Source organism: Vipera ursinii, assembly GCF_947247035.1.
Source record: "Vipera ursinii genome assembly, chromosome: 3".
Taxonomy (NCBI): domain Eukaryota; kingdom Metazoa; phylum Chordata; class Lepidosauria; order Squamata; family Viperidae; genus Vipera; species Vipera ursinii.
In genome coordinates this window covers 18,844,893-18,869,772 of record NC_139516.1, presented here as the reverse complement: position 1 = coordinate 18,869,772, position 24,880 = coordinate 18,844,893, and the positions used below count along the sequence as shown (strand labels likewise).

General features: G+C 39.3%; 1 protein-coding gene across 2 annotated transcripts in view; it reads right to left on the bottom strand.

Annotated features, from left to right (window-relative positions):
- NFATC2 (nuclear factor of activated T cells 2) overlaps nt 1–24,880 on the bottom strand; it is a 153,557-nt gene that overhangs the window by 85,438 nt on the left and 43,239 nt on the right. For both annotated transcript variants that reach the window (XM_083357419.1, XM_083357420.1), the window contains exons 4-6: nt 22,040–22,242; nt 20,633–20,805; nt 1,351–1,491 (exon numbers count right to left, since the gene is read on the bottom strand). In XM_083357419.1, coding sequence (XP_083213545.1) covers nt 1,351–1,491; nt 20,633–20,805; nt 22,040–22,242 — 517 coding nt within the window. The remainder of the gene's footprint in view (nt 1–1,350; nt 1,492–20,632; nt 20,806–22,039; nt 22,243–24,880) is intronic.

The window sequence follows — 24,880 nt, the reverse complement described above, 5'->3', positions numbered from 1 at the left end:
AATCTCCATTTGTGGCATGGCTGCCAACCAATCACTGCACCCTCCTCTCAGGAAGGCAACACCAGCAGCCAATGCCACAGCAGGAAAAGTGGAAGGCAACGCCGCCCACCAGACCCACCTGGCAGCACAGTAACTGCACTTCTCAGTTCCAGGAAGCCTGTGCAATGGAAACGTGACAGTGAAGGCCGTGGGTCACTTGCTGAGGGAGATGCTGCCGGTAACGGAGCCAGGGAAATGGGCTGGTGGGGGGAGTTGCCAATGTTGCTGCCCTGAGGCTTGGCAGATCCCCCCCCAAGCACCCATGATTCCCCCCTCCCCAGCCAGCTAGCCACCATCCCAACCTACTTCCTGCCTGGTCGCCTGGCTGGCACAAAACCTTACCACTCTTCTCCTGGGTGGCAGCAGCCTAATGGACCTGAGCAAGCTGCTGGCAGCGCCAGCCTGAGGCACAGGGGGGAGCGAGAGGCAGGCGATTCAGTGGCTTCGGTACCTCAGCTCTGTCCGAGTTGAAAGCTGAGGTGCAGCAGTGGGATTGCTCTCAAACAATAACAGCCGGGTGTGCTGTTTGCTCGTGTGCGCCATTTGGTTATGGAAGTTGTGGATATGCTCATATACTATAGTCATCAGTAATTGAACTCAACCTGAGGGAGTCTTTACCTTTATTTAGCTAAGAGCCTTGGTGGAGGAGTGGGCTAATGCCTCCTTAAGTAATACCAGCTGCCTGCAATTAGTGCAGGTTCACATTCCACCAGGCTCAAGGTTGATTCAGCCTTCTATCCTTCCGAGGTAGGTAAAATGAGGACCCAGATTGTTGGGGGCAATAAGTTGACTTTGTAATAATGCTGCTTGGGGGGGCGGCGAAAGCCCTAATAAGCAGGCATATACATAGAATGAAGGCTATTGCTAAGCACATTGATTTGTGCTTAGATTGTAAGCTGCCCTGAGTCTTCGGAGAAGGGCGGGATATAAATGGGATTAAAAAAAAAACAAGTTGTGGAAGGCAATTTCCACCGATTAGAATTAAAGAGCTGGAAGTGATCTATAAGGTCATCAAATCCACCCCCACTTCACATAGCAGGATTCCCTATATTAACTCCAATAGATGATCATTCAGATTCTAGTTGAAAATCACCAACCTCTTTGTTCAGCTTTAGTTCCTTGATGCTAAAAATGTACTAAGCTATTGTACTGTCTCACTATTTCTTCCTGACTGCCTTTGTGAAAAGAATTATAATAAAGGAGCTTCCTTATTGCTGGCCCTATTTTAATATTATTTTTAAGATTGGGTCCTTCAAGGCATGGCTTTCCTTAATCAGCCACATGAGGGAAAGAATGAAAACAATGCCATACCTGGTGTCTTCTCTGTGAAGATGACTTTGGATTCTGCTGTAAAATTCTGGCCAGTTAAAATCATTTGCTGTCCACCATATACAAGGCAGGTGTCCATATCTTGTCTTTCAACCATTGGAAGTTCATGAGCAGAGCGTTGGGCTGTGGACAAAATGCAGACTGGAATTAAATTAAATCTTTTCTAAAAGATTGGGAAATTTCAGAAGTACCCACATGTTCTATTTTGTCAATATTGCCATTTTCTCACTACCAAAGAGCTTATTTGGAAGACACTTTTTTTTCTTTTTATGACCCTGTAATCCCTTTTATTGGGGGGGAATGGGGCAATTGAATGGATGCTCTTCCTGACACCTACGTGGAGTTTGTACCAGATATTTTTCTTTTTGCACCGTGATAGAGAGACATCTGTCGCTGCCTAGGGTTGAACTCTCAACCTTCCAAGTGGGAGGCGAGCATCTTCACCTCTAGGCCATCATGCCACTTATCTGGGAGAGTCAATTAAGGGCTTAAAAATAAAAGAGGAAATATATACTGGAATAATAATTAGGAACGGATTCCAGAACTATAGCTCTATTAGCCTTACTCCTTGTCTCTGACAAATAAGAACTCAGAACTGGAATCATCCCATGTTTCATTCCAAACCAGTGGCCGAAGATTCAATTGTACATATGTCACAATCATGAAATCTAAAATATGCCACCTGCACACTCAACTCCAATCAATAGAACTGAATTCTTTACAGTGAGCTGAAACATAACTTACTCCGAGATGGGGCCGGATATGTGTCATCTGGAAGCCACGCCCACCCCATTGCCGGCAATGGCAAAATAGTCCCGATATATCTCATGATGTCATGTGACGTCGTATGTTTGACATGTCTGAGCTAGAATATACTGTACTTCATTGTGATAAGTGAAAGCAGAGGAATCTGAGACAGGGAACTAAGTCGCAGAAAAAGGTATTGCAGGAAGTCAAATGGCTTATCCTTGTAAGGCACCTTTGATGTGCATTTAAAAGGTGTGAAGCATTCTGTATAGCACTTTTGCATTTAATCCCTTTTGCCTTTGCGATAAAATCTTTCAAAAAGAAAGAAATAATTGGAAAGAGGTAGAGAGAGACTGACCCCTTCATGGATTACTGCCTTGTCATGGCAAAGGGGCTTGCGTAATTCAATGAAGCTATGAGCTATGCCGTGCAGGGACACCCAAGACGGAAAGGTCATAGCAGAGAGTTCTGACAAAACGTGATCCACTGGAGAAGGAAATGGCAACCCACTCCAGTATCTTTGCCATGAAAACCCTATGGACAGTTCCAAAAGGCAAAACAATATGACGCTGGAAGATGAGCCCCTCAGGTCGGAAGGCGTCCAATATGCTACTGGGGAAGAGCAGAGGGCTAGTACTAGTAGCGCCAGAAAGAATGAAGCGACTGGGCCAAAGCCGAAAGGACGCTCAGCTGTGGATGTGTCTGGTGGTGAAAGGAAAGTCCAATGCTGTAAAGATTTTTTCTCCATAGGAACCTGGAATGTAAGATCCATGAATCAAGGAAAGCTGGACGTGGTCAAACAAGAGATGACAAGACTGAACATCGACATCTTAGGTATCAGCAAACTAAAATGGACAGGAATGGGTGAATTTAATTCAGATGACCATCAGGTATACTACTGCGGGCAAGAATCCCTCAGAAGAAATGGAGTAGCCTTCACAGTCAATAAAAGAGTAGGAAAAGCAATACTGGGATACAATCCTCAATATGACAGAATGATCTCAGTTCGAATCCAAGGCAAACCATTCAATATTACAGTAGTCCAAGTCTATGCACCAACCACCAGTGCTGAAGAGGATGAAATTGACCGGTTCTATGAAGCCCTAAGGGACGTGGTGGCTCAGTGGGTTAGGACGCTGAGCTTGTCGATCAGAAGATCGGCAATTTGGTGGGTCGAATCCTGAGTGCCGCGTAGCAGAGTGAGCGCCTGTTACTCGTCCCAGCTTCTGCCAACCTAGCAGTTTGAAAGCATGTAAAAATGCAAGTAGAAAAATAGGGACCACTACGGTGGGAAGGTAACAGTGTTCCATGTGCCTTTGGCGTCTAGTCATGCCAGCCACATGACCACGGAGATGTCCTCAGACAAGTGCTAGCTCTTCGGCTTTGAAACGGAGATAAGTACCGGCCCCTAGAGTCGGAAACGACTAGCACACATGTGCGGGAAAACCTTTACCTTTATGAAGCCCTACAGCACCTTATAGAACTAACACCAAAAAATGATGTCCTTATCATCATGGGGGATTGGAATGCTAAAGTAGGAAGCCAAAAGATAACCGGAATAACAGGCAAGTTTGGCCTTGGAGTACAAAATGAAGCAGGGCACAGGCTGATAGAATTTTGTCAAGAGAATACGATGGTCATAGCAAACACTCTTTTCCAACAACCCAAGAGACGGCTCTACACATGGACATCACCAGACGATCAACACAGAAATCAGATTGACTATGTGCTCTGCAGACAAAGATGGAGAAGCTCTATACAGTCAGTAAAAACAAGACCAGGAGCTGACTGGCTCAGACCATGAGCTTCTCATTGCAAAGTTTAGGCTTAAACTGAAGAAAGTAGGGAAAAGCACTAGGCCACTCAGGTATGAATTAAATCATATCCCTGTTGAATATACAGTAGAGGTGACAAATAGATTTAAGGAATTAGATCTGATAGACAGAGTGCCTGAAGAACTATGGACAGAGGTTTGCAACATTGTACAACAGGTAGCAACTAAAACCATCCCAAAGAAAAAGAAATGCAAGAAAGCAAAATGGCTGTCTGAGGAAGCTTTGCAAATAGCTGAGGACAGGAGGGAAGCGAAAGGCAAGGGAGAAAAAGAAAGATACACCCAATTGAATGCAGAATTCCAGAGAATAGCTAGAAGAGATAAGAATGCCTTCTTAAATGAACAGTGCAAAGAAATAGAAGAAAACAATAGAATAGGGAGGACCAGAGATCTTTCCAAGAAAATTGGAGAGATGAACGGAATGTTTAATGCAAAAAAGGGCATGATAAAGGACCAAAATGGCAGGGACCTAACATAGGCAGAAGAGATTAAGAAAAGGTGGCAAAACTACACAGAAGAACTATACAAGAATGAGCTTAACGTCCCTGATAACCATGATGAGATGGTCTCTGACCTCGAGCCAGACATCCTAGAATGTGAAGTGAAGTGGGCCTTAGAAAAGCTGAGCAACAACAAAGCTAGTGGAGGTGACAGTATTCCAGCTGAGCTATTCAAAATCTTAAAAGACAATGCAGTAAAAGTGATACACTCAATTTGCCAGCAAATTTGGAAAACTCAACAGTGGCCACAGGATTGGAAAAGATCAATTTTCATTCCAATTCCAAAGAAAGGCAGTGCCAAAGAATGTTCAAACTATCGCACCATTGCACTCATTTCACATGCTAATAAAGTTATGCTTAAAATCCTACAAGCTAGACTCCAGCAGTATGTGGATCGAGAACTACCAGAGGTACAGGTAGGATTTCGAAGAGGCAGAGGAACTAGAGATCAAATTGCCAACATACGCTGGATCATGGAGAAAGCTAGAGAGTTCCAGAAAAACATCTACTTCTGCTTCATTGACTATGCTAAAGCCTTAACAAACTCTGGCAAGTTCTTAAAGAGATGGGAGTACCAGACCATCTTATTTGTCTCTTGAGAAACCTATATGTGGGCCAAGAAGCAACAGTGAGAACTGGACACAGAACCACTGATTGGTTCAAAATTGGGAAAGGAGTCCAGCAAGGCTGTATACTGTCGCCCTGCCTATTTAACTTATATGCAGAGCACATCATGAGAAAGGCAGGGCTAGATGAATCAAAAGTTGGAATTAAGATTGCCGGAAGAAATATCAGCAACCTAAGATATGCAGATGATACCACTCTAATGGCAGAAAGTGAAGAAGAACTAAAGAGCCTCTTGTTGCGGGTGAAGAAGGTGAGTGCAAAAGTTGGGTTGAAACTTAATATTAAGAAAACCAAGATCATGGCATCTGGCCCTCTCAATTCCTGGCAAATAGATGGGGAAGAAATGGAGGTAGTGACAGATTTTATTTTCCTGGGCTCCAAGATCACTGCAGATGGGGACTGTAGCCAAGAAATTAAAAGACGCTTGCTCCTCGGGAGGAAAGCCATGACAAATCTAGACAGCACACTAAAAAGCAGAGACATCACCCTGTCAACAAAAGTGTGTATAGTCAAGGCTATGGTCTTCCCAGTTGCAATGTATGGCAGTGAAAGTTGGACCATAAGAAAGGCTAAGCGCCAAAGAATTGAGGCCTTTGAGCTATGGTGCTGGAGAAGATTCCTGCAAGTCCCTTGGACTGCAAGGCGATCAAACTGGTCAGTCCTAGAGGAGATCAACCCTAACTGCTCTTTAGAAGGCCAGATCCTAAAGCTAAAACTCAATACTTTGGCCACCTAATGAGAAGGAGGGACTCACTGGAGAAGAGCCTAATGCTGGGAAAGATTGAGGGCAAAAGAAGGGGACGACAGAGAATGAGGTGGCTGGATGGAGTCACTGAAGCAGTAGGCTTGAGCTTAAATGGACTCCAGAATATGGTAGAGGACAGGAAGGCCTGGAGGAACTTTGTCCATAGGGTCGCGATGGGTCGGACACGACTTCGCAGCTAACAACAACAACAACAAAGAGACTGAATTCACAGATTCACAGCAATTTTGAATTTCAAATCCCTTATTACTTAAATTCACAGAACAACCAACAAAGACCCCTCTGCCACAAGTTATTTAGACCAATCATTTGCCATAAGGTAGGGCATCCTGCTCACGAAAGTTCCACCCATACCATAATAAAGATCCTGGCTGGACTGTTCCTTGCAGTAATGAAATTTTCTGAATTTTACCTTTATTAATATTTGTTCTTTCACCATTGAGACAGCTGGAAAAGATTGAATATTTTCTTTGGGCTGTTCCTAATATCTCTCAAGCAGTTGTTTAGATTAAGTGACCTAGAAGTTCAAAATCTGAATTCAAACTTCTCCATTTTATTCTCATCCCTTCAGTGAAGGTCTCTTGAGAATTTTGCTCAACATCTTAATATCCTTATCTACTTGTGCTTTATTTTGAATCATGGGTTGCTAACTAATTCATGTGGCCCTTCTGCTTAAAGATCAGGATTTTCTATCACTTCTACTTGAAACGAATAATAGCCAAGGTTGCAAAGAATGTCTCCAAAATATGCCACAAGCAAAAATCCTTTTTAGAGATACCATCACTCAGCCTACAGCTTGTACACTGCTGCATAAAACCCTATGACAAAGTCTTTACAATTTCTTCATGTGAAAATTTAATCGTGCCAAGTTTTTAGAGGAAGTGACAGCAGTAGCTTTCTAAATGATGAACAGGAAATAAGAACTACATTATGAGAGGAGTAGATGTGCTAATCAGTCAGCTTTCTGTGGCTACTAGAGAGTAGAGATGATGGAGAATATTGTTTAGATATTTTTAATGAATGAAATGTATAAATTCTGGATAAAACTGTGGATTGGAATATAATTAACTTTTTAAAAAACATTTATTTAGATATAGTACCAGTAAAGGAGAATATTTGTAGCTCAGAATTGAAATGGGTCCTTGGTGCGCTTAGTTTAGTGGGCTTGCCCACTAGAATATAAACTGAGAGCAAACCCTACTCCTTACAAGCACTGATGATGATGCCTAGTTTAAGTAAAAAAGTGTCTGCAAGTAAACAACCAAGCTGAGAGAGCACCAAGGACCCCCGCATTTAGATAGTGTCTATGGAGATTCTCAATAATCCAGGTCATAGTTGTCCCAAAGGTGCTTTTTTCTCAAAAGGCAACTGTTTTTTACCTTTTGAAAGAGCCGTGGTGGCACAGGGCTTAGAATGCAGTATTGTAGGCCAATTCTGCCGACTGCGAGCAGTTCGTTTCTCACCAGCTGAAGGTTGACTCAGCCTTCCATCCTTCTGAGATCGGTAAAATGAGGACCCAGATTGTTGGGGTCACTGAGAGAGGGCTGTAAAGCATTGTGAAGTGGTATATAAGCCTACATGCTATTGCTATAGCTAGTTTCTTGTTTTCCTTTGAAAATGTTTTGCTTCTCATCCAAGAAGCTTCTTCAGTTCTAATTAACTGGTAGGGAATTCTTTAAATATTCTAAGCTGAAAAAACATGCTAAAATGATCATTGGAGTTAAAATGCATATAAAAACACTTATTTCAAGAAAACACTATCAAGGGCATATCACAGAAGAAAATCTGTATACTGTAAAATATGAATTTCCATATATTTGAAAAACAAGTGGGAATTGTCTTTATTTTATTTATTTTATTTTATTTTATTAAATTTCTATACCGCCCTATTCCCGAAGGACTTTAAAGTGACCTTTTAAAAACTGATAAAGAAACTGGTTTTATGTTTTAAATGGCTTCCATATGTAACCTAAAAGCTGATATTAAAGTTTGAATATATAAAACATAAAGTAACAGCAGAATTAAGTTAAATCAGAACTACCTTTTGACAACAGGGCCATCTTTCGTAATATCTCAGACTGGGTTTTTTTGCCTCAGCATTGTTACCCCTTTAGGTACAGCCAGCAATATTACACTGGGAGAAGAGGTCTTTTGTTGGTTGTGTGTACTGTAATGCAGTCTGATGATCTCCAGTTACAGTATATTGGACAACAATCATATACAGTATAAGTATTTTGACTCTGTTAACATAAGTTGGTCAACAGATCTGGATGACATCAGGTCTTTCGATTTCTTCCTGAAAATTTTTTTGCTGTGAGTCTATTAAACTTAACTTGTACAATCACAAAAAAGATTTCCAAACTTACATTTGGAACAAAGGTTTATTGCATACATGAAACTCAGTACACTTCTATTACCAAATGCATATATGTTACAGTTCAGAGAACCACCAGAACATCTATTAATATTCAGTGGCCTGCACCCATTCCCTGGATGATTAAAATTAACCTCAAATTATAGTTCAGAAGTAATCACAGTAATTTGTCAATGTGGGACATGTTTCTTCTTCTCTCTTTAACCTAGGGTGCTTCATTCTTTATTATTCACACAGCTGGCCTACAAAGCTGCCAGTAGTTTATGCTGAGATTATGTTCACAGAAGTTGCTTATTTCTTCCACATGGTATGTATGATTAATCACTCTTTGTAAACAGTCACAGTCCTGATGAGTTCATAATTGGATTTACCACTAAACAGAAGATTTATGGTTCTGAAAATGCAAGGTTAAATGATATCTAAAACAAATTAAATAAATCCAGCTACAATATTCAAAAGTTTAAATGCCATCTTGAGAATATTTTTATAGAGCTAATTCTGAGTTTAGAAAGTTCTGGAGAAAAGTTCAGTCTAGTTCCACTAATAGAGCTACCCCATGATCAAAGTTTCAAGTAAAGAAACAGATATTATAATCACAGTAATGCATGTATTCTTTCATTCTACTAAGGCAGAGGTCCCCAACCTTTTGGGCACCAGGGACTGATTACGTGGAGAGAGGTTTTTCTACAGATCGGAGGGGGCATGGTATTGTGTGCTGCCTGCATCCCGCGGATGGGGCTTTGCTTGTTTGTGCGGACCACTTGCCGGCATGCTGTGGACCTGTACCGGTCTATGAACCGGGGATTGGGGACCCCTATACTAAGGTATTAATAAAGTTTTATTTAACTTACTAATAAAAAAGAGATAGTTAAAAGAAGTGTAAATGGCAAAGCAAGGACTTATCGTCAGCAGAAATCAAGTGTCTTCCAAGACCATTAAGAGATTGGACAACCATTTGTCTGCTATGGTATAGGGCAGACATGTCAAACACAAGGCCCGGGGGCCAGATCCGGCCCACAAAGTGGTTTCATCCGGCCCGCGAAGCCATCCTGGAAACAGTGAGGGAACGGCCCCCACTGCCTTGGCCCTGACCCAGAGACCCTCCTTTTGCCAGAGACCCTCAGATCTGTCCCACTCCTGCCCAGGCCCCCATAGGCACCCTTGATGCGAACGATGTAGAGCTGGCCATGCCCACCCAGTAGGCCATACGCACTTTAGCCACACCCACCCAGTAGGCCACGCCCACCCAGGCCATACCCACCTGGCCCCCTGAGGGCAACCCCAATGCTGATGTGGCCCTCAATGAAATTGAGTTTGACACCCCTGGTATAGGGTCTCTTGCTTAAGCAGGAAGTTGGACTAGAAGACCTCCAAGGTCCCTTCCAAATCTATTATTCTATATTCTATCTTTTACAAGTCTTTCTGTATTCAGTTTGACTACCTCTGGTTTTCAGAAAATGTATTCACTTTGTTTAGGGTCCAAAATAAGATTCTCAACTTGCAAATATTCTTATTCTTAGATTCAGGTTTGCTACAGAGATACAACTATCTTGTTGTGGGAAATATTTCAGTGAGGTATTTTTAACTAGCTCAGGCTAGACAGGGATGGTCTAGTCATGGTTTCCCTTGAAGGGGAAAATCCTTTCCTCAAAGCACATTAGAAAAATGTAGAATTACAAGAGTAAGCTGCAATAATTAATTGATAATAAATCTCACTCTTGTTGAAAGAAGCCAACCTGCCAATCAACCTACAAGTGCTTTTCTTTGTGTGCCTTTTGACAGATATTGTGTGGGTGATGACTAGAGAAAGAACATTTGTTACTGTGGAATTCCTTCTATGAGACTTGCTAGATGACTATATTGTTCTCTTTTCAGAATTAGGCTTTTAAAACTATTTTAAATTAATTTCCAACTTTAAAAACTGGTTGATCCAATGTCTACGTGTATCCAAATGCACGTTGTTTGATCAAAATGATTCTATACTCTTATAATGAACAAAAGTATACAAATAAATGCATACCTTATATATGTATGTATGTATGTGTGTGTGTGTGTGTATGTATGGCATACCAAGAAAATTATTAAAATATATTAAGTTTAATAAACTAAATCAGAATATTCTTATGGCTTTTAAGCTATAAGAATATTCACAAGATAAAAAAGCAGCCTTATGACAACACACCATGTATTCTCAGAAATCTTATCAATAAAATGACGTTGTTTTGACCAAATTAGATAATTGGTCTCATTCAATATTTCCCAACCTTCCAGATTTGTAGACTTTCAGAATTCTCTGCAATGGCCATAGTATCTGAAGGATCCTAAGAGTTAAGCCACATCTGGAAGTTTTGAATGGCTTATTTCTGGTTAAATATACATTCTACCATTGAGTGATGGTCCATTTTTAAAGTGCAGATCTCTCAGAGGTGCTACTCTTAGGGAAACCAAAGCAATAGATGCTTGTGTCATGGAGAGGGACCAATATCTTTAGAAAAGAATGAGATATTTGATCCATTAGGAAAATTTCCTTTATACCAAGTCATTATTTATGCCAGTGGTTCTCAACCCTGGGGGCCGCAATGTCATCACGCGGTTTCCACAAAGGCTTGAAGAAATGTTATGATTTAAATCTTGAGTTAAGTCTTGGGGGTCCGTGGCCATGATCCGTAGCCATAAAAGGTACTTAAAGGGGATCCATGGTGAAGAAAAGGTTGAGAACCATTGATTTATGCTCTGCATGTAGGTCAGTATTCAGTACTCAGCAGGACTGAGGATGGATAGATGTAATTCCTTGGTCAGCCAATGTCAGTAATTTGTTGTGCCCATCAGCCCTGACTCAGCAGGGAAAGCAAACAATGTGCAATATACCAACAGAAATGAAAACATAAAAAGCCAGTTTTAAACGTCCGTAATGCATAAAACATACTAATAATAAAATCATGAAAAAGGACCTGTTGGCTCTGTTATACCTAACCACATTTTGGACAACAAATTTATTTATTCTTTTCTACACTGCCAATGCAAAGAGGAACGCCTTAAATGAATCATAGTTGTCCCTACGAATCAGGGGAGAGCAAACTTTCACTAACTTCCAACTCACAGGAGGGGAAAAAAAATTACCATGATTTACTCCAAGTAATCTATGCTCTGGCAGATGAACAGCCATACAAGCATGTTACATATACCCAAACTCAGTATTTTGGAGATATAAAAATATAGAAGAGTAGATAAAAGACAGGACAAAGATGTAAGTACTGTAAGGGCACAACAAAATGAAATTTGATTTAATATAATTTTAATTTATTTGCATTCCTAGTAGCTGACCTACTCTTATATAAAGAACATCTTTTGAAATTTGTTAAAACCTGAACTTTATTGGAAAACAATAAACTATTAAGAACACAGAAATTTGCCTTAGATCAGGGTTAAGCAAGGACACAAATACTCCCATGGCCACCACCTTGAGCCTAATTCCATACATTTTCCATAAGACAGCAGCAGCTTAAGACCCTGGTAACAAGTCCCTGCTCATTTTCTGCAGCTTCCTTCTTGCAAAACAGAAAAGAGGGTCCAAAAATAGGGCAAAAAGTGGAAGGCAAGGAAGTGTCAAGAAAAAGAATGGATAGCCCACAGGTCTGCAACCCGCGGCTCCGGAGCCGCATGCGGCTCTTTCAGCCGACTCCTGCGCCTCCCAGTCCTCTGCCATGTGAAGTCCAAAAAACAAAAAAGTGGGACTAAAAAAGTTCAACCAATCAATTCAAATATGCAGGGTAGGTGCATATCTCGCCTTGGCTCCACTCTTCAGTCAAACCCTGTTCTGTGCATGCGTGCATGTGCACACATTTTTTGTGGCTCCCAGTTTTTCCTTTTGTGAGGGAACCGGTTCCGAGTGGCTCTTTCACTGTTTCAGGTTGCTGACCCCTGGGATAGCCCGATACAGTATACTTTTGTGGCTCTGTGTGCAGCAACCATGCAGTCATTGTAGGATCTAACTAAATACTGTATATCAGAGATAAGCCACAGTGGCACTCTGAAGCTTCACAAACCCCAGCCAATGGTTGAGAATTCTGAAAGCTGTAGTTCAGCAACATCTGGAGAATTAGTTTGCTTTTCCTGATTATATCGATTGGCAGAAGCTGTCCCAGGTGTCAGAAAGAGATTTTATCATATTATGTGTGCTTTGCTTCTCTGATACTAATTAGAAAATGCAATAAACATACAAACAAATAAAATATCAGAGTGACTATTGGAGAAATGGCTGAAGAACTATGAGTAATGACACAGTTCAAAATAATAACACCGACTGGACAACTCTGTAGTTGAGTGGATAATAACAGCAATAGTAATAATAATAAAAGTCTTGAAGAGAAGGAAGAAGAGGCTGAAGCGAAGAAAGAGTAAGATATCTAGATAGGTTTGACTCCTGGTGATAGAATGAGTAAATATGGTCTCTGATCTCCATTTCCCTCAATCTAACCAAGCACAATAAATGTTTCTTAGAAAAAGTGGATAAGTTTCTGCTTGTTCACCATCCCACTGAGGAGTGTTTTCTCAGTGTTCAGGTTACGTACCTGGATGATGATATAAATCTCTGTTCTTTGTTGATAAAATCAGTTCAATGTGAGACTAATCATTACTAATGCTTACAATATTTATTAGTCTCTTGGTTGCTATTTTGTTTTTCCAGGGGTGCCTGACTCCAATATAGCAGGCAATGTTTCAAACCTGTATTGCAGAACTATATGTGTTTAAATATTTCTTTGAAATCGTCTGATCTGTTAAACATTATTGTGAGGAAATTAATTTGTTTATGCTTTTGATTTGGGAATACAGTCATCCAAGGTGAACTTTTTTTAAAACCTAATATTCTAAAAACCAGAAAAATAAAAACAAATAGTAAGAACACAGGAGGCCTGATGGTATATTAATCTCTTCCAATAATTTGGTGTCTTCCAAATGTGTTGATCTGAAATTGCCACTCTCAACTAGCAGAAATAGTCACTGCCAAGCTGGGTGGACAATGATTTTGTTGTAATAGAAATAGCAATAGCACCTAGGCTTATATACCGCTTCATACTACTTTACAGCACTCTCTTAAGAGGTTTACAGAATCAGCATATTGCCCCCAGCAATCGGGGTCCTCATTTTACCAACCTTGGAAAGATGGAAGTCTAAGTCAACCTTGAGCTGCTCAGGATCGAACTCCTGGCTGTGGGCAGAATTCACCTGGAACACTGATGTCTAACCATTCCCCCCCCCAAAAAAAAATTGTAGGGCAGGTTTGGGAAGACTAGACCAGACCAATGTATATTTGAAAAGGGGTTATATATGATAATTATATTGGCATAGACTGATTCGGGATGGTTAAGCTATCTTGCTCCTTAGTAAATTCCTAGGCTTAGGAAACAGTAAAATGTAGACTTACAACTTCACATTGTTCCTTCTTTTCCCCTCAGGGGCTGACACTTCATACAGCTATTACAATTTAAGAGCTCTGAGTGTATCTAGTTGGGGTGTTTATTTTCAATAGCAACAGCCACCAACATAATGCAAGACAGTTTCTGGTAATGAAGCATTCACCATTATCATGTATTGCTAACCTTCTCTCTCATTTTTTACAGTCTAAAAACAATGAATTAATCATCTCATAGGCTGGATGGATGGCTTATCATTTCTAGAGAAGAGTTAATTAGATGAGAGATAGAATGAATTCTTTCATTCCCTGTTTTGAAGGGCAGATATCTGTTCCAGCACATTTAAATCCAGTTGTTTAATCAAAATGTTTGAATATAAAATGTGCAGGTCTGTTTCGAAGCAATGATGGTTTTACCTAATTTTGAAAAGATATGTGTGATACTAAGTGTTCTCATCCTTCTTTCTTTTCCCTGCAACATTCACCTTCCCAAACAGCTCAAAGCAGTGTAAGATTTTTCTCAAATATTGCTGCTTTTATGTAACACTTCTTGACTGTGATTATGAAATATTGCAAATTTATATGGTCAGTTTAGGAAATGCAACCAAGGAAAATCAATGTCTACGGAGAATCCAATGCTGCAGGCCATTTTTTCTTTTGGGGAAAAAAAAAGAGAGAGAGAAAAGCAAGAGTTTGGACTATCCTGCTGGTGTTTTTTTTCCTAGTCTTTTTTTTTCTACTGGGGAAGGACAAACACTAACTGAATTTCAGATGGCAAATACCAGTTGTCCCATCACAGATCTTTGGGTGCCAAGCTGTCTTATTGATTAATAATTCTCATTATCATCAAATTCCTGCTTATTTCCTCTTGCCTGTGACAGCCCTTCAAATATTGAAGTATTGGCAGCCCTTGAAGTATTAGAAGACTGCTATCATGTCTCCCCCAAGCCTTCTCTTCATTAGGTTATTCAACTGTTAGGGGAGGAACAGGATTATAAATCAGTCATGAGACTCAATGAACCTATAGTGCTTCAATGAAGTGGTCCTTATTTGTCCACACCTGCCTCTATTTGTTTGAATGAGTCACACTGGCTGTGTAGCAGCACTATCAAAGTCAACACCTACTCCAACTATTGAAAGCGGGGATAGAAGTGCCATTCCTACAGAGTAACAGTACTATATAAAACAGACTCCAAAGTGGATTCTGGCTTCTATTTCTCTGCTTATCTTAGATTAGAAAGCATATCTTCTAATCCAAATGCAGGAGAGGTAAAAGGAGAAGGGATTGTAATTTTAAAAGTAATGTTTGCTGATATTAAAACTAGGGTCCGGCTACGTTTCCTAATAAGAAGATCCCTGCTGTACCAGGACAACATCCAAAAAACTTACAATCTGTATCCAGCAATAGTTAACTAGATGGGGGTTAATTGGGGTTTTTTAATGTGTACAGGGTCAATTTAATATTTTTTAATTTGGTTTTTAACTTTTGTATCTCGGATTTTTTAATTCCCTGTAAACCGCCCTGAGTCCTCAGGGAAAGGGCGGTATATAAATGTAACTAAATAAATAAATAAATAAAAATATGGAAGCAACAGGCCTTCTTCCTGTGCTATTTCTCCCCCTTCCCACCCTCAACCTACAACTCTAATTATTCAAAGGTAATTACTCAACATTTTACATTTTCCACAACTTACGGCTTTAACTCCCAGAATTGCAGGCAAGCATAAGAAGCACCAGAATAAGCAAGACTAGATAAGTTTCATATTTCAAGCACAAATTCCAACAATAGGTGTGACAGTTGTTGTTGGCTGTGGATGATGCACAGCACACTGAATACGAGCTATGGCTCCCATGATGGCAATCACTCTAGGATAAGCTCAAGATAAGTTTGCAATCTCTATCAGACTTTTCCTTCCTACTGCGTTTAAAGTGCGAACTCAGAGTTAGGAACTCGTAGGCCAACAAAAGCTCCAAGGCATTTAGAGCTCCTGTAGAAGATAGGTAGTCCTTGACTTATGAACACAGTTGAGACCAGAATATCCATTGCTAAGCATGGCAGTTGTTAAGTGAGTCACACACAATTTTATAAGCATTTTTGCCATGGTTGTTAAGTGAAAATATAAATGATTTTGGGAAAAGAGTTGATTCTTTAATCAAGATGTCTTTTTATCTCTGGGTTATTAGAAAACCAGGCTACCAATTTTTAAAACATTTTTCACTTACCACTAATAACATGTGAATAAAAAACATTTATTATGCAAATATGTACTGCAAATAGATGTCAAAGGAGTTGTATTATTAAATTTCTACACTTTGCTCATCTATCCATATTTTTTTCGTAGAATAACAATGTATTTCTGTTCCTGCTATAATAATTTTCCTCCTATGCAAACAACTTTCATTTATGGAAAATACTTCCATCTGCATCTATACTATTGATTTTCATAATTCATAGTAAACAAGGCACCTACGCTTGCTTGGGAGAGAGGCTTAATGGAAGAGTTATTCAAGTAACATGAATGTAATGGAAGGGAGGGAGGGAGGGAGGGAGGGAGGGAGGGAGGGAGGGAAGGAAGGAAGGAAGGAAGGAAGGAAGGAAGGAAGGAAGGAAGGAAGGAAGGAAGGAAGGAAGGAAGGAAAGGAAGGTGGTCATTGATTTTGAGCAAAGTTACTGAAAATGGACAGCCCTTGTAATGCCCCGCCTGAAAACAGCAGGCTGCTGAATCTCCTGAGAATAGTTCATTGTTGCTCTTTCACTAGACCTTCTGTTGCCAATCTCCCAGTTGGCTTTCTTTGTTGCAGGAAAGCCGCAGAAGGTTTGCCAAGATGAAAACATTATTTCCACTGCCCTTGCAAATGTACCACATATCATAAATGCAGGCTATCTCAATTTTATGTGAAACTTGGAGAAGAGTGGGGGGAAAAATTAAAACAGGGAAACTACCAAGGAAGTTGTTTCAAAAGAAGTGATTTAATCCAATTTCATCCAAACTAAGAAATGCCTTTGAAAATAAATAGAGAAATGTCAACATTAATCCTGTAAATCTTGAGAGACAGGAATAAAAAAACGGGAGGGTAACTTTGCTCTGATAATATTTATAGTACCGAATATCTGCAGAAGGAAAGATAAGATCTAAAAGTCCTGCTAGTTCAGACCGCAGGATTATTAAATGTACCATTCCCTTTCCGCTGAGGTTACCAGATGCCGTGTTCCCAACATGTCATTCAAAGATTCAGGTGTGGTCCTCAGTAGAAATTAGGTAGTTCTGATTTGCCCTAATTGAGAGCAGCTTTCCTGGCTTTCAGACTAAAGACTTTCTTAGGGGTGTCTGAGATGTTTTTGTAATCCTCCCTCATTGACTCAAGCAATGTTTCCCTTTTTGTTGCTTTGGTAACAAATCTTCTCCCTTTTCATCAAGGGTCATCATCTTTACTCTCTACAAATCATTGAGTTCTGTGAGCATGCCAGTATTTCCATCTGGCTCAAACATTGTATCTTATCTTTCAGCTATTCAAGGAAAATGATTAGTGACTTACTTTCTTTCCCTCAATATTGCCACCAGATTGCTCTGAAAATTTATATAAAAAAATTCCTTTGGAAACATAATTCATCGCAAATATCCAGCCGCAGGTAGATCTGCACCATCTGACTTAAATCAACACCCTCTGATTTTTAGAAAACAAAAACAAAATGCTAAGCAAAATCTAATTGGGATAAAACCTGATTGATTGGACTAGAGTGGGAGGTTGAAAAAAGCTCACAGAACAGGGCAAGAGTGAACAAATCCCATACTGAGACTATGAAGTGAACATGAATGTTTTCATGTAATTGCTATGAGTTAATCTCAGATCAGGAGAGTGTTTACCTTTCTACTTGCCACATGTGCAGTTTCTTAGTACATTACTTTATAATCACCACACTTTTATAATCCTCACCCTTTCAGTTATGAAGGAGCACATCCCTCAAGACCTATGGTGAGGAACACGACATCTCTACTCAAATTGGTTCCTATTTCTCTGCAGCTGTTGATCTCCTTGGAGCTTTTAGATGCCTTATGGCTAGCAACCATCAACTCAAGGGACTACATTTAGTGGGAGCAACCAATTGAGCTAACTAGCACTGCTATTTCTCTAGGGATTGACGTCTACAACTCCAATCCCTGAGTGATTCGCTAGTAATGAGAACCCCTGTTTGTAAAGATATAAACCTTTACATACTGATGTGGGAAATTGGAGAGCTCTATCTCTTTTTTGGTTCAAGGGATAATAAGTCCTCTTGACCTTACTTACAATCATGCTCACATGACTCCCCATCCCCATTCATGAACTATGAGAAATGATAGTTCTGATAATAGGATCTGCCACTTGTCTCTAGCTAGCTTGCTGTTCATTAAATCCACTCACAGCAATGCTGTAGCTAAGAAACATCGTCAATACATAAATGTAAGAAGAAAATGTGCAAATTTGTGAACAATTTTAAATTTGGATTCAGTGAAAGGCTGAAGTGATGTCTATAACACTTTGGAGGAGGGATTTTTAAGGTTGCAATTATCTGCTGATGAGAAGGTCAGAAGTCATATTTTATCATCTTTCTTCTTTCTTTTCCTTAGGCTTGTCTTTTACTTTATGTAAAATTCTTAATAAACATAAATATTTTTTTAAAAAAGTCAAAGCACCAAGATGCATACTGAGAATATTAAACCATGTGTACTTTAGGGAATGCTTAGTCAAAGAATTGTTCAAATGGTCCAAAGTTGTAAATTAGGGTGTATGTTGTGTGTGCATGTTAAATGGTTAAATTCTTCACACAACTTACAATCAACAGGCAGATTAGCTAAAGAAAACCTGCATGGAAAGAGGCAACCCAACGTTGATACTATATGCAAACTATAAGCAGTAACACCATTGCCATCAACACGCTTGAAGATCAACTTATCAGGATGCAACAGAAAAAGAACACAAAAGTATATGGACTTTGTCCTCATCCAAGAAAGCAAACTCCAATAATTGATAATAGAACTTTCCCAGATGCTTCAATTGAAAACCTAACACCATTTTAGAAGGATGCAACTCCAATACAAATGTGTCTTAGGGAAAGCATTTTGCTGTGATCAAAAACCACAGAGTAGATCTTTCAAAGCCTCCTTTCTCAGAGGGTTTATTGTTACAACAAGGCTTTGTACACTAATATGAGTCATACAACAAAAGATGTAAAAATGGTACGTTATAACTATGAAATCCCCAAACCACTGAGAAAACTCAAGTTACTAACAAAAAAAAACACTACAGGATGAGAAAAAATAGTCATGAGGGTAAGTTCTCCAAAAATGACTAAGCCTCCTTTGAGGTGCTAGAATGGAGGCTGCACCACAGGTCTCGACTCGTTGAACGGCAAGGACCTGTAAACGTTTGTATCATCCTCCTACCTCAAGGGAAGATAAACTGGAATATTTAAGAAGAGGTTCACCTGCAAGAAAGCCAAGGACATTCTCCCCATGGAAAACATGACAAGAGTGTACAATAGACTTCCTGTATTGTTTAGATACTCTATGTTCAATGGAAATCCCTCTTCCCAACTCCCACCCCCCTTTTTTCCTCTTGAATTGTGGCTTATCCTAAAGTCTTTTGGAATGCTACATGGAATTATAAGATGCATTCACAGTGAAAATTAGAAAACTCCCATTTTTTAGTATCAGGCAATCTTAGAGACATGCGCATGAAATCAAACTGAGCCATCTGTTCTGGAAGAATGCTGATACATTTGGGCATTCTTTTATATGTCAATAAGTGTGCAACATCTCTCTGTTAATGGTGTGATATGAAGTTTATCTTCAAGTCATAAGACAGTCCCAGATAAATAAGTATGCATAGCACAGGATCAAAACCCAAGCCCTTACATTGGTTAATTAAGGATTAAATGACAGGAAGTAAAGAGGGTGGTGTTTGCCTTTGGCAAGAGGTTAGCATGTTTTCCAGTTTTATAGGCAGTCCCTGAATTAAGAACAAATTATGTTCCCTAACTCTGTCTTTAACCCAACTTTGCATTTAACTCAGAACTTGTACAGGTAGTCCTTCACTTACAACAGTTGATTTAGTGGCCGTTTGAAGTTAAAATGGCACTTTAAAAAGTGAACTTATGACTATTTTTCACACTTACAACTACTGAAGCATCCCCATAGTCACATAGCCAAAAATCGGATGCTTGGCCACTGGCATGTATAACAGTTGCAATATCCTGGGGTCATGTGATCACCTTTTGCAAATTTCTGACAAGCAAAATCAATGGGGAAGACAGAGCTGTTTAACAACTATGTTAACTAACTTAACAACTGCAGTGATTCATGTAACCGCCATGATGAGAAAGGTTGTAAAATGGGGCAAAATTCACTTAGCGACCGCCTCATTTAGGAACAAAATTTTGGGGTCAATCATGGTCGTGAGTCAAGGACTATCTGTACTTGTAATGGGCTGCCCGTTACAACAAATGGCAGATGGTATTCTCCCTCCTCAAACGAACAAAGTGCTGAAGCCATGCAAAGCTTTTCAGGAACCAGTGAAACTGCATTTTTAACATATAGCCTGTTTTCCATGATTTTTAGCAATTCCTGAAAACATTGTATGGCTTCAGTGCTTCATTGGCTTGAGAAAGAAGAAAGCAATCTGCCATTTTTAATAATAGGTAGAGATCTAGGTCAGATGTTCTTAACTCTGAACTGCCTGTATTTCAGTCCTGTAAAACAGCAGCCCCCAACCTTTTAGGCACTAGGAACTGGTTCTATGGAGTGTGGTCTTTCTGAGGACCAGAGGTCTGTGGTTTCAAGTGCTGCCTTGAATCCCGTGGGTGCACAGATGGGGGTTCAGATAGGGCTTGCACAGACTGATTCCTGGCAGACTGTAAACTGGTGCTGACCCACGGCCTGGGGGTTGGGGACGTCTGCGGTAAAATTATGGGCTTCCAATACAATATTACTGAAAATAATAAAGTTACTAGAAAATTATGACTTACAGCATTCAATGGGATTGGATGCAACTTGCAAAGAAACTATCCGGCCACTGGATTCAGGGATGTGCACGCGGAACACCAATCGCACACGGGTGTTCTTTCGGCCAATATCTGTTTCTCCTTTCCGTAATTCAATGTCTGCATTCCTCAGTTTGAGAATTCCTGCGCAGTCAATGCTATGAAACAAACAAATAACTGAATAATCCTTGTCGAGTGACACCAGTACTTTTACCCCAACTACATTTGCAAGCCAAGCACTCCCCACTCCTGAAATTTTTGCTTCTCTGATTATGACTACAGATTTGGCTTGGCTTTTTTCTATGGAATTTCATCAAGGGACTGGCTGATTTTCTATTTTCCCTGAGGGAAAATGGACCACTGTACCTCTGCAAGAATGTGAATTTCATCTTACCTCTGTTAACTTACAACCATGTCAGTCAAGCAATGGTTCCAAAGAAGGAAATGCAAGTAATTCCAGATGGCTTATTCATGAAATACTTTATGTAGTCCTAATCTGGAAATCAGCTGATACCAATGGACCACTCCAATAGTGCTGGCTGATACAAAGATTCCTAAATCTACAACTCTCCATTATTCTATGGAATATATTTCAGTGATTTTTCAGTCTTAAGCATCTGACAATATCTTTCTTATCAATGTCATTGTCCCACCTGGAACAATGATTCACTGGCCTCTTGATATCATCTGAACTTAGTTTTCTTACTATAGACATTTTTTCCTAGACAATCAAGAATCTACAGTTCAACCCTGAGCTACATATATTCTCCACATTCATAACAACTTGAGCAAGTAGTATTACTATAGCCATTCTGCTTCCATCCATCCATCCATCCATCCATCCAAATGTGAATGCTCAGTATAGATACTAGACTCTAGACCATTTGATGCTCATCTCAGTTCAAAATCTATGAGGGAAAGAATTCAATTCAAATGATAATTTATGTTGGGAAGAAGCTGATTAATTGAAAGGTTCTCTTCTCCCAAGAACTGGCAAATCAGAACATTCTCCTGGTGCAGAAATGAGAGCATCTAATGATCAGGGGTGTGTACTACAAAGACTCTTCAGTTATGGACCTTGAGAAATAGGAGTTTCCAGGAAAACTGACAGATTTTTCAAGACTGGTAAATTAAGTGTCTATTCTGCTAACAAGATGTCCAGTAGAAAACAACCTTTCTCCTAATGTGTAACCTCTGTTAAGGGATTGAAGAGGACCCCTTCTGCACTCACTTGAAGTATTCTACTACTGAACTACAGCATATGCCATGGTAAAGCAAAGTGGGTTTACACTTGAGAGTTTTCTCTACAAATTAAATACAGGCAACTTTTACATTAATAATGTTAAGTCCTCCTTTGTTTGCTATCTTACATTTTCTAATATAGAACCTTACATTGCTTTCATGTTGTTTTTTGGCTCCAGAGGGATTTCCAGCACTTTGGTGTTGCCAATTATTTTCTCAAAGCTGGTGGTAGTGACTGTTTTCCCTGTGATGCGATGGACTTGGTAAAAAGCATGTGGTTTAAGAATCCTCTCATCTGCTGTTCCAATGAAGATCTGAAGGCCCAAGGGCTTGTGGTCCACATAACCATGAAGCTGGCAAGAGAACAAACCATTTACACAATTATCTCAACAACAAATACAGCAAGAATTGAAATATTTTAGCAGTGTCAGATAAAGAACACAAAAAGCTTATAATTGCTCATCTTATTCCCTGTGGTAAGTGAAGATCACCTCAAGATAAACAGGCAATTTTTTTTTACAACTCAGAAAGATATTTTGTTTCGTTTCCTTCAGGCTAAAATAGTTTTGCATGAACAGAACATGGATAAATTAACTAATGAAGAATACTGAGCAATAATGTTATTATCTGTTGCGGCTTTACTTTGCAAGACCGAAATATGATTATTGCCAATTATTATTTTCCAAAAATGAGATATGTGATAGTTCTAATAGGAGCTTTTTTTAAAGTTTCCAATCTTATTTTACTTGGTAAAATGTTTGCTCTTAGCATCTTCACAGTTTTCATAATTGGAATATAACTTATTGAACTGTATAGAACCATCAACCATTTTTAAAATGTCTTTCAAAAAAATTATGTGTCTAAGCTCACTTAGACACCTCTGCACTAAATGTGTATATGATTCTGTGGGGAGAGGAAGGGAGAGAAACCACTGTGTCAAATGGAAAAGAAAAGTAGCTGTAACTTCCCTATTATGATTTTAAAGAAAACCTGCATGAACACAGAATTATTAAAACTATTAAATGTAAGTGCCTAAGCACTGGTAAAAGTGAAAGCATCAGTGAAATTGAGAGACAGAGAGAGAAAAGCTAGGATTGCAATAATTAGTCGGTTAATGACTACAATTCATTAATCAAAGACATTTTGCTCATCTAAAAACAAAGCCAAAATCAGTCAGACCATAACCATTATAGTTCTTGATTAGCCTTTCCAGTCTTCATTATGGGCTCTTTGTCAAAACCACATTATTGAGTATGCCTCCAGTATTCAAGTCAGTAGAAAAGCAATTTTTTAAATTTATATTTTAGAACCACCCAGTAGCTGAAGCTCTCAGGGTAGATTATATTTTACTGTAAAAATACAATTACACTAAAAATACAATTTGAATAAAGACATATACAATAAGATGCAAAATAAAAAAATCATATAAAAGAGGCTGATCACTAACATGTGTTAATAGTGTTCCAGAATAATTATATTTCATGCTGGAGAATTCTGGAAATCCACACATCTTAAAGTTGCCAAGTTTGAGAAAACCTATGTTATAAGATAAGATCACCTTTATTCTCTTTTTTTGTGTGTGAACCCAATGGCACACATTAAAAATGAAATTCTTAATGTTATATGTAGGGATCCTGTGTAAGGCCCCGAAAAAAGGCCTACCTCTCCTGTAGCCCAAGCCAAAATGGCCACTGAAGGCACTATCCAGTGACCAGAGAGAAGAGGTCAGCATGGGGAAATAGCCAAATGAAAGCAGATGCAGTGCCAGACTGCACCATCACCCATGTCATCAGTGAGGTATCACAAAATATACAAATGACAAAACTTGAATCAAGAGAAAAGGAAAAAATACCTTAAAACTCAACTGCTGAAGTAATGTACACAAGCTGCCCCCTCAGTTGGCTAAGGATGAGATAAAAATTGTATCGGAGAACATATTCTCTCAAAATAGTGAGTAGAGAGGTCTAGGGCAACTTGCCACAGCCATCTTGCTATGGCCAATCCAGCACAGTCGTCTTGACAATAAATGTTATCTACCACTGTTTCTTCAACATTATTTCAACTTTTGTCAATGGAAATAATGCCAAAGAAATAGTGGCATATAATATTTATTGTGTTAAGTTATCCTATGTGGATTGTCCTATGTGGAGTTGGCCGCAGCGAGTTGTCCATGAGCAGACCCAGTATTTACAAACCTTAAATTAGAATTAAAATATTCCCAAATATCACTGCACAAAGACATTGGAAAGAGGCACTATATGAAGCAGCAGTTGAATTCTCATAAACAAATGCTGGGTTGTCACCTGAAAATTTGAATCTGTCAACTGATTTTCTGAGGAAAACTGTTGCTCCTTTTTCCTCTCTGACAAAACAATAACAGCAAAACCCTTCCAAGACAGGACGTCTAGAATCTTTCTTATAATACAAGGAAAAACTTCAAAGCTAACTCTGAAGGCTTAATTTCAAAAGGTAAGGCATCAACTGAATGCTAAGCCAAAGTTTTTGGTAGTTTACATTTCCAGTTTGCAGAGCATTTCCTGCTTTTCAATAGCTGGAAATAATCTAGTAGTAAAAGAAATAATCTGTAATTATGATTAGATCAAATCCAAGGAAGTATGCGTGTGTGTGTGTAATTTATCATGAGGGTATACAATATACACTATACCTATGTCCAGAGAAGAGGTGTTTATATCAGTAAATAAAGTAAATATGTAAATAAAACTTGTGCGTAGAAAAAGTAGCTTGCAGCTTATAATGCAAGAAAATAAAAGTGCAGTAAAAAGGAATTGAACATAGCATTACAGTTCCAAAACCTAGTCACAAATCAGCCCCCCCCAAACACCCCATTCAATCACATTTTTTTATCTTGTTTTTTTCCCTTCCAGAGAATTCAAAAACAGACTCAGAGTAGCGATGCATGCGTCTAGCACCCAACAGTATACATTTCAAAATTTAGGTAATGTATTCAATTTCATTGTCAAGTTATGGAGA